Source organism: Lathyrus oleraceus, chromosome 7, assembly GCF_024323335.1.
Source record: "Lathyrus oleraceus cultivar Zhongwan6 chromosome 7, CAAS_Psat_ZW6_1.0, whole genome shotgun sequence".
In the NCBI taxonomy this organism is placed as follows: Eukaryota; Viridiplantae; Streptophyta; class Magnoliopsida; order Fabales; family Fabaceae; genus Lathyrus; species Lathyrus oleraceus.
Window position 1 is genome coordinate 198,498,181 of NC_066585.1, and position 19,392 is coordinate 198,517,572.

At 32.4% G+C, this 19,392-nt stretch overlaps 1 protein-coding gene across 1 annotated transcript in view; it reads left to right on the forward strand.

The window, feature by feature from the left end:
- Positions 1-1,526: 1,526 nt before the first annotated feature.
- The window catches only part of LOC127102899 (putative B3 domain-containing protein Os04g0676650), a 29,959-nt gene continuing 12,093 nt past the window's right edge, over positions 1,527-19,392 (forward strand). The window contains exons 1-6 of the mRNA XM_051040219.1: positions 1,527-2,022; positions 2,130-2,204; positions 4,705-4,802; positions 4,911-4,957; positions 5,046-5,119; positions 5,312-5,568. Coding sequence (XP_050896176.1) covers positions 1,672-2,022; positions 2,130-2,204; positions 4,705-4,802; positions 4,911-4,957; positions 5,046-5,119; positions 5,312-5,568 — 902 coding nt within the window. The 5' untranslated portion in view covers positions 1,527-1,671. The remainder of the gene's footprint in view (positions 2,023-2,129; positions 2,205-4,704; positions 4,803-4,910; positions 4,958-5,045; positions 5,120-5,311; positions 5,569-19,392) is intronic.

The window sequence follows — 19,392 nt, forward strand, 5'->3', positions numbered from 1 at the left end:
TGAGAAAATTAAAGAGTGATTGAGGAAAAATAGATTATTGATTATTGTGTATGCTTCAATTATAACGAGGGATGTGGTACTTATAGACCCATGTACACTAGACACTCAAATCAAAATGAAAATAAACGGTCTAAAACAAAAACTGATATCCCCGTCTGGGTATATGATATATCCCCAAATATATTCTTAAAATAATTTGTCTAACTAAAACTGATATACCCGTGATATACCCGCCTGAGTCTAATGAACGCCTCATCCTATATTCTTAAAGCAATATGAATTAACCACAATACATGAGAGTCCTATAATGTATCATCGGATATATCTATGAATACATTGAATTTTTTGATATTAATCTCATTTGATAATTAGCTTATTTAGATTTCTCTAAGGGACCATTGGTCCATTTAGATCCATCGAGGATATTAAATTTTAAGTAAAATATGTTATTTCCATGTTACGAATATTCATATTATTATTTTTTATTCTCTTATTTTATTTCTTCTTGTTTCATGATTAATTCTAATTAACGGCAGTTGTGGAACCCACCATTAGAAATATTTTTTATTTAAAATTTAAAATATTAATTTTTTATTATTTACCATTTAAATAAGATATAGAACTTTGACTAAACAATTTGTAACGAAAAAATTGACTAAACAATAAAATATTTACTTTAATATGTTTTAGTATTAAAGGTAAATTTTATTGAAAAAGTTAAGTCTCCTTTAAAATGGATAAACAAGAACAAATTTTCAGAAAAAAAAAAAACAAAAAATTTATAGGAAAAAGGATAGAGTAGTTACAAAATATAGAGTTAATATTTTTTTAAAATCATAAAATTTAATGTTTACAATTATTTTAATATTATAAATTTCAACACTTTTTAAACATTTCTATAATATCCCTAAAAGCAAAAAAGTCATGTTTAATACTCATGATTTTTATTATAAAAAAAAATATTTTTTAGATTTCTTGAGTAATCAATATATTTAATAGGAAAAAAAGTCATATTTTTATTGTTTAGATTCATTGAATAATAATCTATATAAAAAGTTAAATATATTAATTATTCAATAATTTTTAAAATATTTTTTTTCTTATAATAGAGATAAGAGAACATTACTTTATAAAAAATTTAGTATTAAATATTGATATAGTCATTCTTAAAATATTTTTTAATTAATTTATATTTATATTTTTTTAAATTTTATTTATTTATTTCTAAGACACAATATATATATATATATATTTCATTTTATTATTTAATATTGTTTTCTTGAAAAATATTTTATTGTTTAATTTCAGACAATATTTTATCATTAATAATCTTCACATCTAAAAAAATGTTAATCTTATCTTAATTCACAACTCAAATGTGTAATGTTAACAACTTTTTATCTAGTTGTCACGTATACACTTGATTACATCAATATTAACTCAAATCTTCACTCACAGTCAACACATCAATATAAGACAATCACTGTTGACGATTCATATTTACTTTTCCCTTTATTTAGGTCTCTTTAACATGTTTGAATCTCAAGTCTTTTCTACAACACATCTCTACCACAATCCCTTTTACATCACTCAACAACGTAATAAATATCATCAAACCTTGCTAGCTAGCTTCATTCACTACTTGAAATTCAATCTCTTATTCTTTCCAACATGGATCCTTCAACTCCATATCTCACGTCTAACTATTCAATATTAGATAATCCCATGAATGCAAATTTCTCAACGAATCAACCTCATCAAGATTATTATGTTCCATTAGGGCAAAGTCTCAATCCTTCTATAATTCCAAATGCTCCTTCTCCGGTTCATGCTCAAAGAGAAGATGATCAAAAGAAGATGGAAGCAAAGAGGTGCAAATTTGCACGAGAACAAAGGAGACTAATATTACGGCTTAGAAGTACTCGTGCTTCTAAGGCCCCTGAAGATACAATAATTAGACCCGCAAATTATAGAGACATCCAAAAAAGAACTCCACATGTTTTCTTCACTTCAGATGGAAAGGTGATTGTAAGATTTAATTAATTTTCCTACATCCTACATTATATTTATGTGAAATTTAATACTCTTTTGATCTCTGATATTTTTTTTAATTTTATTTATTAAAATAGCAATTTGAAGAAATTTTAACGAAGAAGTTAACAAATAGCGATGTTAACCAGCTAGGTCGCATTGTCCTTCCAAAGGTAAAAGTTTCTTTCATCAAAGATGATGTTTGAATTGATCTTAATTAAGGGTGTTTATTGGTTCGGGTAACTCCGAATTAAATCGAAATCCAAACCAAATCATAGTGTTTGGTTCAAACATTTTTTTAGTTCAGACAAAAATCAAATCAAATCAATGAAACACAATATTAATTGGTTTGGACAACATATTTCTAAAATTATACCCGCGCGTCTGTTTACCTGAACCAATCATGATTAATTAGTATAATATGTATCATCATTAAATTTATATTATTTTAGAAACGTCATTTGTGATATTCACGGATAATACGGAGAAACGATTTTTTTTTAAATTTATATTATTTTAGAAAATGAGTTGATGTAAATTAAATGTTTTAAAGTATATTTTTCACATTTATTTCTAAATATATCCGATCAATCCAACTGGTTGTTTATCGGTTTAATTTGGTTTGGACTTTATCACAAAAATATGTAAATTCAATCAAAACCAATCCATATATTTTTGATCGGTTTGGATATTGAATTCTCCTGAAACCGAATCAAATCGGCCCACGAACACCCCTAATCTTAATTGGATCTTTATATTAGTAGAAACAATTTTATAGTTACATGTTTGATTTTATGTCCTCTTTATTTGCCTCTTTATTACGAATTACAAGTTGATAGAATGTCGATAGAATTAGAGTTTGGTCTAACTCATTTCTACAAAACCAATTTGTAAGGTGAGTTGTGTCATTATATATAAATCATCTGTGAACTCTATCTTTAACTAATGTGGGATTTAGATTTTTTCCCAATACACCCCTCATTCATAACACCATTGGACTTGATGCATGGATATAAATGACAAGTGACTATAATTATCAATATGTGGGACTTGATTTTTCTAATACATCTCCTTGCGCCCAATATATTTTTGGATTTGGAGCACATATATGAATGTGGATAGACTAAATTGATAGTCTCATAATACCATGATAAAAATATGGTTTAGGGCTAACTCAACCCTATAAAATTAACTTGTAGGATGAGGGGTACCACTCTATATAAATCATTCGTAGACTCTATTTTTAACCAATATGAAACTTGAGTTTTTTTCCTAATACAAGTGATTTTCACATGGTTTATGATTTACACAATTTAATATAACTAATTATTTTCATCACAAAATATAGTAAAGTGAACAAATAAATCAGATTTTTTTTTAAAAACATTTTTTAGTCATAATCATATTTATGCATTATTTTGTAAAACAATAAAGAAAAGATATTTTTCGTTGTAGATTGTTTTCATAGTTGGTCATAATTCAAATGTTTTACCTTTTTTATAGTGGTAGAATATTTCATTAACATGCTATCAAAGTATATACGCGTATCTTTGTAATGATTTTCAGTTCGCTTCTTTATGTATCAAGGTATCAAGGTGGTTAGGGATGATATAAGAAGTAGGTTTTGACGTGATGTTGGGGTGGAACCTAATATGTTATGTGTCTGTTTCTCATTTAAGAGCAAAAAAAAAAACTCCTGTGATGGGGTCGATAGGGGTCTGAGAGGAGAATGAGTAAGTTTGAGATTTTAGATAGAGGGTTTTCTTTTGGTCTTAGAAGAGAGCTTATGGCGGAGTTACTTAGTTCTATTGTTGGTGTGGTTAAGTAGGGTCGGGAGGATACCTTATCGTGGTTGTTTGATTCCACGAGAGGTTTTTCTGTGAGATATACTTATATTAGACTTTCCTTCTTGTTGGCTAGTGTTAAAACTAGGTCAACTCAGGCGATTCAGGTTTTGGATAAAGTTTAAAAGAGTTGAGCGTCTTCAAAAATGGTAATTTTTTCTTTCCAGTTGCTTCAAGATAAACTTCCAATTAGGAAGAATCATTTTAGACGTCTAATCGTGTCAGCTGATAGCATAATGAGGTGTGCGATGTGTGTAGGGTAGGCCGAGTCAGTAGTTCACTTGTTTGTCAAGTATTAGGCTGCTTCATTGATTTGATATAAGGTGCTTAGGTGGGTGAAAATGCCTTTACCTCTCCCACACTCAATTTTAGGGGTTCTAAAAGTTTTTCAAGGATTTGGTCATGGTAAGAAGACTCTTTAGGTTTATTTTCTATCTAAAATTTTGTGGTCTGAATTATTCAAAAATTGCATGATAAAAATATTTTTCGTCAGGAGAGTTTGTTGGTTAATCCTTATTGAATTCGATAATTGGCTTGACTTAAAAGCGAGTCCAATCTTATACTCTACCTTTTGACTTTTCCTTGTTTGATTTGGAATGCGACTCACTCGGGTGCCTTTTTGTTTGTTGTTTTTAAACTCTTTTCGTTCTTTCTGATATATTTTTTTTAACACTTTTATATATATATATATATATATATATATATATATATATATATATATATATATATATATATATATATATATATATATATATATATATATATATATAAAATCTTATAAAAAAATAATAATCTACTCTAATTATGTTTTGGATTACAAATCGAATAGAGGGAGGCCGAGGAAAAGCTTCCGACGCCAAGCAAAGAAGGGATCAATATTGTTTTTAAGGATATACATTCTGGGCTTGAATGGAACGTGAAATTCAAGTAAGTAAACATGATAGATTATTTTATACTTTGCACATTTTCTTTTATTAGATGTTTATTTTTTGTCACTTTCCAAACTCTAACGAGTATATGCTAGAAATTCTACAGGTACTGGATCAATGTTACATCTAGAATGTATGTTCTTGAAAATACAGGTACAACACCACTTATTATTGCAAATTACTATTGTTGCAGTTCAAATGATTTTGGCTTCATAAATAGTTTTATGTTTCAATATAACAGTGAATATAGTGAAGCATTATGGATTATGTATGGGAGATTATTTAAGCCTTTACGAGGACAAATCTAAAAACATGGTTAGTGCTACTTTTTTTTTTATACAATTTGATTTTTGTGATATCTTTTTATTAATTTCAAGAAACTTCTTTTATAGTAAAAATTGAATGAACAAACATGTTGGAGTATATGGTACTCTATTCTAATTCTATTTATAGTAATAAAGTTTACATATTTCATATCTTAATCATTATTTTTGTGTGATAATGCAGTATTTGTACACAAAAAAGGCTTCTGCTGTACCAATACTTGAGCTATTTCGTCGTGAAGCCTGTTTGGTTAACCATGGCCAACCATCACCCCAAAATAATGATATAGAATTGCTTGCACCATTTGAAGGAATTACAACTTCGTCTCTCTTGGATCAGAACATTGCTATGGATAATGATGGTAGTGGTGATGGAGGTCAACAAAATGAGTTGGATGCACTTTATGAAAATCTTGAAAATATTTTTGATGTTTATTGGAAGTAATGATTTTTTTACTTAAGTATTGATACTCTTATATCTTATATATTACCTAGCTAAATTTGAGCTTAGTCAAATATTATCATTGAAATTGCTCATAAGGTATCCCTATTTTGTTGAGTATTTTCTTATTTGTCATTTTGTTTATTACTATTAGCAATTGAAACTTTCACAATAAATTCTTGAACAATGATTATTTTTCACGCATAAAATGCTATTAGTGTATAAAATAGATATTTGACTAAAATTTAATGCAAAATGATTTGAAACAGAAAGTTTGTAACAATAATCAAGAGGATTTGTAATTTTGCATTGGAAATATGATTCGAGTCACGCATTGCTTGATTTGATTAGAATCAAACATGACATTTTGATTTTGATTTTCTTAAACGTGTTTTAAATATGATTGAGTGTGATTCAAATCAAACAATCAAATTTTGAATTCGTTGTCTCTTGATTCAAATCACTCTTTCACTAGATTCGAATCACTCCTTACTTCGACTCGAATTGAAATTTCATTTTTAAACTATTTTTTGTATCTTATCTCTAGCACTTATATAAACTATTTATGTCTCTAATTTTCATAATCACAAAATAATCACAAAATAACCTTTGATAAATTTTTATTGTTCATCATTCATACAAAATATTTTTTAAAGAAAGCTTGAAGAATTTTTTTAAGTGTTAATCTTCTGAATGAGAAATATGTTTTGTGGGAGATTTTCTGAAATTTTATTTTCAACTTCAAACCAATTCACGATTAAGGAGACTTGCTCAACTTTAGAGGTGCTAATGATTTTGTGAATATTTTTTAGATAGTACTATCAGGTTGCAATTTCTAGAGATTGAGTTTTAATAAAGAAAAAGAAAAAGTCTTCTCCAAGGGGTCTTAGAGTTTCTATCATTTGTTAATATATCAAGCTTCAGACAAGGGAATTATAGTAGAATTGAGTGAAGATTGCTGCGGACGGGATCATGGAGTGAATTGAAGATTTGTGTGAAGGTGTATTTGCTCAAGGCCATGGATTTTGGAGTTGTTAGCAGTCTTGTGAGCATTGTGTAGTTGAAGAAAAATTAAGAAATATAAAATCTCATATACTGAATAACTCTTATTGTTGATTAGGTTGGAAATTGTAATCTTAATTGATCAAGTTACATTCAAATATCTTTATTTAAATATGTTTAGATTAACTATCATATTGTTATCTAATAAATTCATTATTCTTTTATATGACTTAACTCCATTTGAACATTAATTGAATAAGTTTAATCTGTTTTAAAAGCTCTTCAAATTTCCGCCGTTAAACTCTGATTTCAAAATAACTTTTTAAGAAGAGAAAGATTTATTCACCATACTTCTAAACCATTCTACATCCATATAATTCAACCAACAAGTGACATCAAGAGATAATTTTTTAATCAAATCTTACAACGGAAAAACTTCTAAAAATGGATAAGGACGATTCTAAAAACAAGAGAGCTCTTATTTTCACTAAAAGGAATTACATTTGTTGGAAGGATTGTCATCGTTTTTTCTCTAAAAGTATCATATATGGCATTTTTATTAAGACATTCCCAAAAAATTGAATGATGAAGAAACTAAAAGGATGTTATAGACTTTGAAAGTGAAAAATATAATAATATCCGCTATATATTTTTTAATTTCACATTTTAAAACGGCTAAAATAATATCGGATGCACTCCGATTCTCCATAAACAAATAAACATAAAATGTTAATTAATCTAAAATTAACATTTTAACGAAGGAGTATGGACTATTCTATATGAAACTCAATGACTTTGTGACTTTCATGCATATGAGATTCTTTCATACAATCAATAAATTAGACTAATTTTGGTCAAAACTATGTCTAATAAGAAATGTGCTAACTTAAGGTCTATGTGCAGGGAGTGGTATCCAAGTGTAATTGCTATTAAGAAGTTCAATATTCTTAAATCATTTGATTTTTCTAGGAGGCATTTGAGTTATGCATTATCTATCCTCTATCGTGTAACATTATATTTTTGGACTTATGTATTTATGTAAATATTTATAATATGCAAACTTGCATACTATTATTTCGAAAAAGTTAAAATAGGTAATGATGTGATAATGACTAAAGTTTGTTTGTAGAATACTTTAGAGATTTAGAGTTACCCGGCAACTTTTTTAATTACTAGAATGATGGATTGAAATTAGGTGATTCTTTTTTTAAAAGAGAAATGGTAATAAATTTGTGATTTTGTTTCTCACAATATTTTTAGTTTAAAGGGACTATTTGTGGAAGTTTGGTTTTAATTTTATTAATGTTCTTGTAAAAATATAGAGCTTTTGAAAAGATAGATGTTTTATTTTATCTCATTATTGCTCTTTATGCTTTATGTGCAAACATATTTTGTCTTTTTTATATATATTTTTCACAAACAATAACAGCACATTTATCTATAGCACAAAAGAAGATATTTGAGATTGATATTCACTCCTTTCTCTATCTCAATTTTCTGCTTAATTGGTTTTTTGTTTTGCAATTTTATCTCTTACTGCTTTCTTTACTATGATTTCTGTTCTATCATCGATTGATTGAGAAAACTTGATTTGCCACATTAAAATTTGGCATAACCAATAAAGAAAGATAATTACTTTCTCCGTTCCACCATGAATGATCCATTTAAAATAAAAGAGTATTTCAAAATGAATTATCAATTTCAATTTTCAAGATTTTTTTTTCAATTGTATCATCTACTATTAATATCACTTTCATCATTCCCAATATTCGAAAATGACATTTTAGTAAAAAATGTCATTCTCTCATTTATTTATTCATTTTTCTTAATCTGTGTGAAATTGTCAACTTGATCACTCATTATAGTACATAGGGATTATATTATTGGGTTGTGTGAAAGTGAGAAAAAGAAGAAAAAATGGTTTTTAGTTTAGTATGCAGTTTCTTTTATGAGCGAGTGTCTGCATGGTAAAAAGTGAGCGAATCAATGGTTCCTGGGGTGTACTATAGTTAAACAATGGTTGGGTGTTGTGGTGATGAGATGATTGGGTGGTCATTGGTGGGGGGCTACAATGACCTAAATTGTATGAATCATCTGGACTATAGACTGTTGTGGTGGCTGTGTATGGTTGTTGGTGGGTAGGGTTTGATTCTTGGTTTTGAGGTTGGGTGTGTGGCATGAATGGGTTGTGAGGGTGGGTGTTTGGTTGTTGGGTGTATGTGGTAGGGTGATGGTGTGAGGTTGGTCGTTGGGTTTGGGTGGTTTGACATTGTTCTTGGACGGGGACTTGTTGTTAGGCGTATGACGATGAAGCTAGTTGGCGTGGATCAACCAAATACATTAGCTCAGACACAAATTGTTGCGTTGTAACCGATCTAAACCATGCCATGTACTATTGAGTTGGTCTAACACCCTGTATGACTGGTTCGTTTAAGATGTGTTGTCATCGATTCCTCCAATGACGACACATCTCTTTTGCGAAGTCTCTCCAATCGGAATAATCCCATTGGGCATCGACTCTTTTTTTATGTCAATCTCCCAAACACGTCGAAGATTCTGGAATTTGTTGCTGCATGCCGAACTGCAGTTTTACCTGGTCACTCTGGTGCATCTCCATAGTAGTGAACCGGATAATTGGTGTTTTTGCTGTCCAAACTGCAACATCATCATGGTTAACCTGATGATCAAGACCCAGATATGGCCTTCAAATAAACTGTACAATAATACTACATGATTAAATGATAAATAATTTGATAATTATTTTTAAATCAAAATAGAGTTGTGTAGTAGTATTACATCGTCTGGTCCAATGTGATCCAATAAATTGCGATAAACTACTATAACGTGTTTCAGACACCTATTGTAGTTCATCCCTCTAACTGACCACCTAGATCAAAAATAATTGAAAAATATTATTTACAGTTAATTGTAATATAAAGTCTAATTAATTATATTGTAAAGTTTTAAACTTACTTTGTTGCAAACAGGAATATGAATGGCTTCTCGTTTACCGGGGCGAGTGACGACATTCTTGACCTACATCATGCTTGTAGCAAATATGCGCATGAATAAAACATACAAGTATTTTTTTTTGCATTTTTACACATCGCACTATATAGATGGGCCAAAACAGGTGAACCCCAACTATATATGCTTACCTTATTTATGTTTCGTAACAATGGTAAATACATAATATTTACCGTATTACTAGTACTTTCGGGAAATAAAAAATTACCAAATAAAATTATAATATAACACCGAGCTTTAGTTATTTTTTCATACTCGGTAGATTCTTCGGTCAATGTTATACTCACATAATATTGTTTGAGATATCTTAAATTAATACCTTGCCCCATAGCTTGACCAAATGTCTCTCCCGTAGCTTGGTCGTCACACAAAGGGGCACCCAATAATTCATTGCAAATAGAGTTATCATGGTTAACTCTACCATTTACAACCTTACCATCGATACATAGACCCAACAACATGTAGACGTACTCAAGTGTGACGGTACACTCACCGAAAGGAAGGTGAAATGTGTGGGTCTCGGGTCTCCATCTCTCCAACAAAGCAAGAATTAATGTATAGTCAACCGAGTACGAGATTATGTTGAGGAGATTACCAAAACCGCATCCTCGAATATATGGTTCTATCAAAGGATCGTGGGGTACATATTCACGTGCACGACATCGAAATCGTTTTGGGTCCTAATAAAGCATAAGTAAGAAATAAAATAAGAAGAAGTAATATACAATGAAAACATAAATAAGAAATAAATACGAAATAAGTAATAACATATAAATGTCGAGATATTGTCGATTGTTCCTCGATGTTCATCACCCATAGTCAATAGAGGCATAATGCTGCAAAGGTTGAGTATGGTAAAGGTGGAGTGTTGCAGAGGTTGATTGTTAGTGTTGCAGATATTGAATGTTGTGAGTTGATGCCCTATTTATAGATGAGTAAGTGTTGCAAAGGTCGAATAGGTACGCAACATGTGAAACATTGGATAAGGTGCATGCATGTGAGATATGTGTAGGCGCCTAAGGTTAGGGAGCATGCCTTGCTTTATGACATGCATAGTCACATGCGCCAAGGCTAGTGGCACATGCATGTATTTTTATGCATGCAAGGAAGAGGCGCCTAAGGCTAGGGTGCATGTCTTGCTTTATGCGGCATTGGAATGAGCGTCTGCCTTGGATTATTAGGGCATAGATTCCTTGTGTGTAGGCGCATGCTTGTAGTGTTAGGGCAGAGATTCTTTATATGCAGAGATTCCTTGCGAGCGCATGCATTGTATTATCTTGTCTCTGCATGGATTCTTTGCATTGCATTATCTTGTCTTTGCAGATGAATTGCGTGATCAGTGCATACACCGTCTACCATATTTAACTACATGTGAATAACAGATCAATGCATTCATCATCAATACCCATACAGATAAGTAGAAACACTAAAGTTACATCTAAAGAATGTCTTCCTCACCATATTACATGATCATGCCCATACCGAAGGTGAAATATTTGAGCATCAATTATTCGGTTTTTATTTTCGCAACATAGAAGTAACTCGGTTTATAATAAACCGACGATCAAATTTTTCACATCTGACACAAAGAATAGAAAATAAATTGCAGTGTAGTTCCGTGGGCCAAATCATCTATAAAAATCCGGTGTGGTTTGCAGACAACCAGGTAAAGTTTTATCAGTTGAAGATTCGAGATGATGATGATGCTCATCATATGTTTGTCAGTCATAAACAATCTGGGTACAACGATATATACTTGTATATAATACCACAACAACAACAAGTGTCTCAGTTCATTGATCAGTCACAAGTGTTCTATGAAACTGATGACAACGAACAAGATGAGGTCAATGTTGTAGATGAGGATGAAGAAGAAGCCGAGTTATTGTTTGATTCAATGGTGAACGATGAAGAAGAAGAGGAGTCATTACCATCCAGTCGTGTATATTATTTATCTCAACATATGACAAGCTTGAATTTGGGTGTCGATGAACCTTCATCATATATATTTTACAATCCTTATGTGCAAATTCAAGGATCATTGAAAGAAGGAGACATATTTCGCACAAAAGAAGATTGTGTAAAAGCTATTAAATTTTTTCACATGGAACTATCAGCTGATTACATAGTTGATAAAACTAATGCAATGAGGTACAAGATTTATTGTCAAAATGAGCATTGCATTTTCAAGTTGTCAGCTTCGTACTGGAAGAGGAGTGATTCTTGGAAGATTGGATCCATAGGTCTAGTTCACACATGCATGCTCATGAACTCAATGCAAGACCACCAGAAACTTAGCTCTCAGTTAATATGCGATGAAATTTTGTATGTCATTAGCGACAATCCGTCGTTAAAGGTGAGTACAATAATCTCGCATATTGTAGTACAATACAACTATACACCATCATACAGGAAGACTTGGATATCTAGGACAAAGGCGGTTGAAAAAGTGTATGGCAATCAGGAGGATTATTACAAACAACTTCCAAAATACTTGGTGGCTCTTAAACAATATGCTCCAAGGACTGTTGTCAAGTTAGAAACGTTGTCAGCGTATACCCCAGACGAGACTTGTGCTATTGGAAATGGAATATTTCACCGTCTCTCCTAGGTGTATCAACCATGCATAAAAGGTTTTGTTTTCTGTAAACCTATTATACAAATTGATGGTACATGGTTGTAAGGGAAATATAAAGGAACGTTAATGATGGTAGTGACACAAGATGGCAACATCAACATTTTTCCAATTGCCTTTGCCCTAGTTGAACGGGAGACTGCCGAGGGATGAAATTTTTTCCTAAGAAATCTTTGAATGCATATTACTCCTCAACCTAACTTATGTTTGATCTTTGACTGACACCCTTCAATATTCAGTGCATACAAAAACATTGATAATGGTTGGCAGGATCCTTCGTTGACGCATGTCTTCTACATTAGACATGTCGCTCAGAATTTTATGCGGGAGATCAAAGACAAAACATTGCGGAAGAAGGTTGTCAATGCATGTTACGCAATATCAAAACCTTCTTTCAAACACTACCGTGAAGACATCAAATTGTCAAATGCAGATGCAGTACGGTGGATCGACAGTATTCTATTTGAGAAATGGACTAGGGCATACGACAATGGTCAATGTTGGGGCCACATGAAAACAAATCTTGTGGAATCAATGAACTCTGTCTTCAAAGGCATCTGAAACCTACCTATAACCGCTTTAGTGCAGGCAACATATTTTAGGCTAGGGGCGCTGTTTGAGACTAGACGTTCCAAATGGAGTTCAGTGTTGCAATCTGGGCAGTTGTTCAGTGATGCTTCAATGAACTTCATTAAACACGAAGCTTCCAAAGCAAACAAACGCGTGGTTACAGTGTTTAATCATACTAAAGGTTGGTACAATGTTTCTGAGTCCATGGATCACAATGAAGGTATGTCGATGAGACAATACAGAGTGGAACTAGATAGAGATTGGTGCGACTGCGGAAAGTTCCAAGCCTTTCATACGCCCTGCTCCCATGTCATTGCGGCATGTTCAAAGGTTCGAAGGGATCCATCTTACTTACTATCTGACATTTACAAAGTCATAAGCCTATCCAATATTTACAAAATTAGTTTTTTAGTAGTTGAAAAAGAGGATTATTGGCCAGAATATCAAGGGGACATTCTCTGGCACAATGAAGTTATGCGAAGAAAGAAAAAGGGTCGCCCAAACAACACCCGTATTCGAAATTAAAAAAGAAGAAAAAAGAAGAAGGGAAATCGATTTATCCAATTAGGTAAATCGATTTCCACTGCACAGACACCAAAAATAAGCCTTTTTTTTTGCACAAAGGGTATTTGGTTCCCCCCACTTACCCACTTGTTTTCCCTATAAATATATGCATTATCCCCCCCTAATTTTTCATGCTTTCTACCCCCCAAAAATTATGAAAAAAATCATTCAACCCCCCTCTTCTCCAAATCTAAATCAAAACCAAAAAACATTTCTCTCCCAAAAGTCACCCCCACCAACTTTTCTTCCATTTTCACTTTTTTTCCCTCAAAATTTCTCACTCTCTAACACTCATAACTCAGCCCCTTTACTAAGCTTTTACCACAAATATTTTCATCCCAAACCCCTTGCTTCACATTCAAGCTCAACACCATTTCTACCTAGCTTTTTTCACATTTTTTAGGTAATGATTTTAACTTAAACTTTTTAACTTTTGGGTTCTGTTTTTTTGATTAAAAAAGGTTGTTTGTTCTTGGTTGGTCTTTTGAGATGATTTAGATTCAAGCTTGTAAAAATGATTATATTTGATTTACTCTTTTTTTTGAGATTTTTTACTCTTACTATCTTTTTGTTCACCTTTTTGTGGTTGCTTTGTGTGTGTTACCATTTTCTTTTATTGTGGACTTGTTGTTGTATTTGTTTGGTTGTTGAGGTCTATTAGATCATGACCATGGTTGTTTAGAGTTGATTAAATCTTCAATGTTTCAAACATATTAATGGTTGATCAATAGATCATTCATGATACTTTGAGACATTGATATATTGCCTCTATTTTAACCATATTTGGGTCATTTGATGCATAGATGAAACCATGTTTTTAAATTAACTTGCTAATCCATTTACTTATTGTTACTAACTACTAATTACTAACTCCTAACATTTATATTATTGCATTTTAATTCCTTGCAATTTATTTTATTGTTCATTTTATTTCATTTACTTTATGTTTATGTTCACTGACTACTAACTTCTAACATTTATATTATTGCACTTTATTTTTTTTGCAATTTATTTTATTGTTCACTTTATTTCAAGTATTTTATGTTTATGTTTATTGTTGTCTAACTATATCATTTACATTATGCTAATTTATTTACTACCTTATTATCTTGCTAAATAAAAGAGGAGAAAAAATAAAAGAAAGAGAACAAAACACTTTTTTTTTTAAAATATTAATAGATGGACTTAAGGTTGCATAACTTTCTTTGTTACAAATTTATTGTTAGTTGATTTTTTAAATCATCTTCAATACTTTGCATCAATGATAAGATATCCCTTAATGTGTCATATTTTAAATCTTTTTGGCCTAGAAAAATAGTCTTAAAAAATATTCATTTTTGTACATGTTACTAATCACTAATTGTACTTGATTAATTTTGTTTATCATTAACCTTTGTTATTGTGATTTTGGTATTATTGACTTATATTTGTTTTATATCATTTATATTCACTAACCATTATTATTGTGATATTGTTTCTTTATCTTGTAATTTACTTTTATGTCATTACCTTGTAATTGACATTAAAGTACTCATCATCATCATCATCATTGTACAAATTCATCATGCATGTTTATTTACTTGTTATTTATTTTATTGTCATCAAACATTAAAAACAACAAAAACATGATAAAATGATAAGATAAAAATATTCATTCCACTCTTAATCAACTTGGACTTAGAGGGTTTCATTTTAGGACCCTTGCTTGGAGGCCTTTTCCTTATCTTTGTGATACTTTGTAAATGTTGGATTTTATTTGTAACTTACATTCATGTTGTAAGAATGACATCATGGCACCACCTTAGGGGGACATGTTTGTAAGACCATTATCCTTTGTTTAGCTTAGGTCACTTTCGCACACAAAAGGCTTTCTCTTGGGCTACCTTACAATGAGACCCCTTTAGTTTCTTGTTGGTTACTTTGCATTCATGTTGCATAAGCCAAATTTCATAATCAAATAAAACAAACCCTTGATTCAACGTCAAACGGCATTTTCATAACCAAATTCAAATATACTTAATAATTACGATTATTATTGTGCGTCACGAGCCTTAACTGGTGGAGAATGAGTAAGAATGGAGCATTCCTACCCTTACTCTGATTATTTTAGACGCAAGACGTTTGGCTTGTTATATAGAATAATCACCTCCGCCCATAGACTTTAGTACAATATAATCACAAACACTCATTTCATAAAACCTTTATTCAAGGTAAAAATAATACAACTCATCAAACTCATTTTTGTGCCTTAGAGCATCATCCAGAAAACCTTTTTTTCAAAGATAAAAACAACCAACACACAAACATTTTCTACTCCGAACTACGGAGCTCTGATTCCTCATCCCGAATGAGTGATACGTAGGCACAAGGGCCCAAATCCTTGGCGAGCACTATAATAACAAAAACACCCCTTTTTCACACATATTCTTTTGAAAATAAAACAATGATAGATAAATCTCATGTATGTAAAACAACCCAAATGGTTCCCATGGAGTACCATGGACGTAAGGGATGTTAATACCTTTCCCTTGCGTAACCGACTTCCGAACCCAAATCTCGGTTGCAAGACCGATTCCTTATTCTCTTTTAGTGCTTCCCGCGCGCGCCTCCTTTCCGAGGGTTTTATCGACTATTTCCCCTTTCCTCTATGATAGAGGTAAACTAAATAAAATTCGGTGGCGACTCTTCTGACTTTGCCTCTCTTTGACATCTCTTTAGTCTCAGTTTCATTATCGTGAAATCCCGGTAGCGACACATGCATGTGCAGTAGGGCCATGGATCAGATGAAAGTTGTATGGGGGTAGGGTGAAATTTGGGGGTATGACATCTTCAAGTGCAGACCTATCATAGGTTTGGATGAGTGTTTTTTTATAGGGCTATTATGATGGACAAATACTTGCAGCCATTGGGATGAATCCAAATGATCAAATGTTGCTAATAACATTTGTCGTAGTTGAGGGAGAACCCAAATATTCATGGAGTTGGTTTTTGGAGCTATTGACATCTGATTTGGGAGGTGTCAGATTATGCAGGACTTATACATTTATAAGTGATCAACATGTCAGAGGTGTGGAAGATTCCACCGAGGTTCTAGAGCAAATCAAGGTTTAGAACTATTCCAAGGTGTGATACTTTGGTGAACAACATGTCAGAGGCATTCAATTCAGTATTTGTAGCAGCAAGAACCAAGCATATTGTGACTATGATTGAAGAGATAAAAGTGTACCTGATGCAAAGGTGGGAGTCCAACAGACAAAAAATTTCCAAACTTGTTGATAACATTCTACCAAATATAAAAAAGAAGCTGGAAAAGGAATCACAAAGAACAAACAATTGGATTGTTAGGTAATGCTTCATATTTGTTTGAGACATTAACAATTAACTTGATATAACATTGACTTCAAAATTATTTTATGCATTTGTAATAGGTGTGCAGGTGAATTTGACTATGAGGTTACGCATATATAATTCAATGGAGAAAAGTTTGCTATTAATTTATCTGTCATACCCCAAAATTTGCCCATTAATATTTCAAGACATTTTGCAAGGCATTCCGACTCATATATAACACTGATCTTGAAGAAACAAAGGCCCAGCTCACGGATGGCCCAATCCAGAAAATGACCCAAACTGGCCTGTTCGCTACGCGCTCGCCTAGCGAAGCTGACAGACAACAAAAATTTCGGGCTTCATTCTGAACCAAAAAAAAAAAAAAAAAAAAAAAAGGAGAATTTTTTTTTTAATTAATTAATTAATTAATTAATTAATTAATTAAATAATTAAAATAAATAAATAAATAAAATATAACAAATTATTTTGGACTTGGGTCTCCCTCATTCCAAGCCCATTACCCACGAAATTAGTCTATAAATACTGAAGTTTCAGTAGGGGAGTGACACTTGGAGTTACACTGGGAGATTCACTGGGGAAAAAAAAGAGGAGGAGAACAGAGAAGAACGAATAGAAGTTTTGGCATAGGAACCCTGCCTACCCGGAGAATTCAGAGTAAAGAAACCCTGAAGGCAGCCCATCTGCACCGAAGCCATCGCCGTCCAATTCCCGCTGCCTAACTTATTCCGATACTACAAGTGGTCAATCCCTTCAACCTTGAATTGGCAAACAGGTTTGCGTATCTCTATTGTTTATACTTTCAATTGGCCATATCTACATATATAATGCATCATGATTAAATGTTGATATATAATTTGCTTTCGTATGGGAATTTAAATATGCCTGAATACCCTGAATGTTTGATCATGTTATTCCTGTGATAAAATGCCATAAAATTCAAAGTTCCTAACGTGGGGCCGTTTTCAAATTCAAAATCCGTGGCCGCTCGCTAGCACCTCGCTAGGCGAGCCTGGGGCGAGTATTCGCCTGGCCTTCGCTAGGAGAGGCAGAGGCGAACGAGACAGTAGCTGACTTTTCTATTCTGTTTTTTTTATGTTTTATCATAGCCATGCATTATTCATCCTATCCTATTTATTGTTGTGACATTTCTCCGGTGTAATCTTCGATTGCACCCTGATTTGGTGTTCTGACATGTTTCTTTTTTTTTGAGTTTCGTAAAGGTTCACATATCCCAGGAAAAGGTTATTGGCTAGGTATTCCACTTTATTTGTGGGATACCCTTGTGGAGTTTCACCCTAAATTAATTTTTAACGTATTAATTTCTAATGTATTAATTTTTTAATATATTATTTTTAATAATTTTAATGTGGAGTTTCATCCTAATTATATAATTAATTGTAAAACTTTGCCTTTGAATAAGTGATCTTGGACCTCTCTTTGTTGCCTTACGATTACGATATTACGGTCATGTCCCGCGAACGTGGGGATACCCTTAGCAAAGACCCTTCGGTTAAATCATCATAAAATAAATTATAGTCCCTCGGATGTTGCCTTCGAATATACAACTTTGTCCCTCGATGACCCTCCGATGTTGCCTACGGTTAAAAGATGATAGTCCCTTCGAATGCTAAGATATCCTCGTAACTGTTGCCTTCAATGACCTATCGATGACCCTACGATGACCCTTAAACATCCAAAGGATAAAACTACTTATTTCTCAATAATAAGGACAGTTTTACCCTCATAAGGATAGGAAATGCTCATAAAGACCTTGGGTCGGTATAACTCTTAATTGTTGGCTCACAATCTAAAAACAATTTTCACACCTCACACCTTTCAAAATATCTTTAGAAAATCACCACTTGGTATATATTCATACTAGAATCATTACCGAGTTATATTTTTCTAAACAATTTCCAAAACTAAACGAGATAACTACTTTGTATATATTCATACAAGAATCATTACAAAGTTAAATTCTCTTTCCAAAAACAATTTTCCAAACAATTCACAAACACTTTTTTTCAGACAAAAATAATATAAGTGATCGAGCAATTAAGAGCCCATGGATAACCATGGATACAAAGGGTGCTAACACCTTCCCTTTGTATAATGTACCTCCCGAACCCAAAATCTAAATTAAGGTCTTTCCTGTTCTTTTCCACCTTTCCTTATTGGATAAAAGAAAAGTCGGTGGCGACTCTTGCTAACCGCGACATTGCGATAAAAAACACAAAAAGTCCAGTTCACCGTATGACAGAACTGGCGACTCTGCTGGGGACCCTAAATATTTAAAAAGAGAGGTTACCTTAAAAACAAGATCACTTATTCAATTTGTCTGATTTATTTTTAAGGGATTGCTTGGGTATGTTATGCTTGAGTGAAAGATCCTACACCCGGATCTAGTGTACCTTAGGTAAGTAGCAAGAGATCATCGCGACTGTCCGGCGTATACTGGAATGGTCAAAATGATGGCTACGGTTAATGTGGCACTTTAGATGTCCTGATGTTCCTCATGTTAGTTGAGGAAATATTTGGCATTCGCGTGGTGTCATAAAAGCATTAACCAGACCTTTAGAACCCTAATTGACTCATCCTGGCCATTAGAAAGTAGTGAGATAACTGGCTTCGGTTCCGACTGGAGTTGGTTGAGACTCGATACTACACTCTTTGA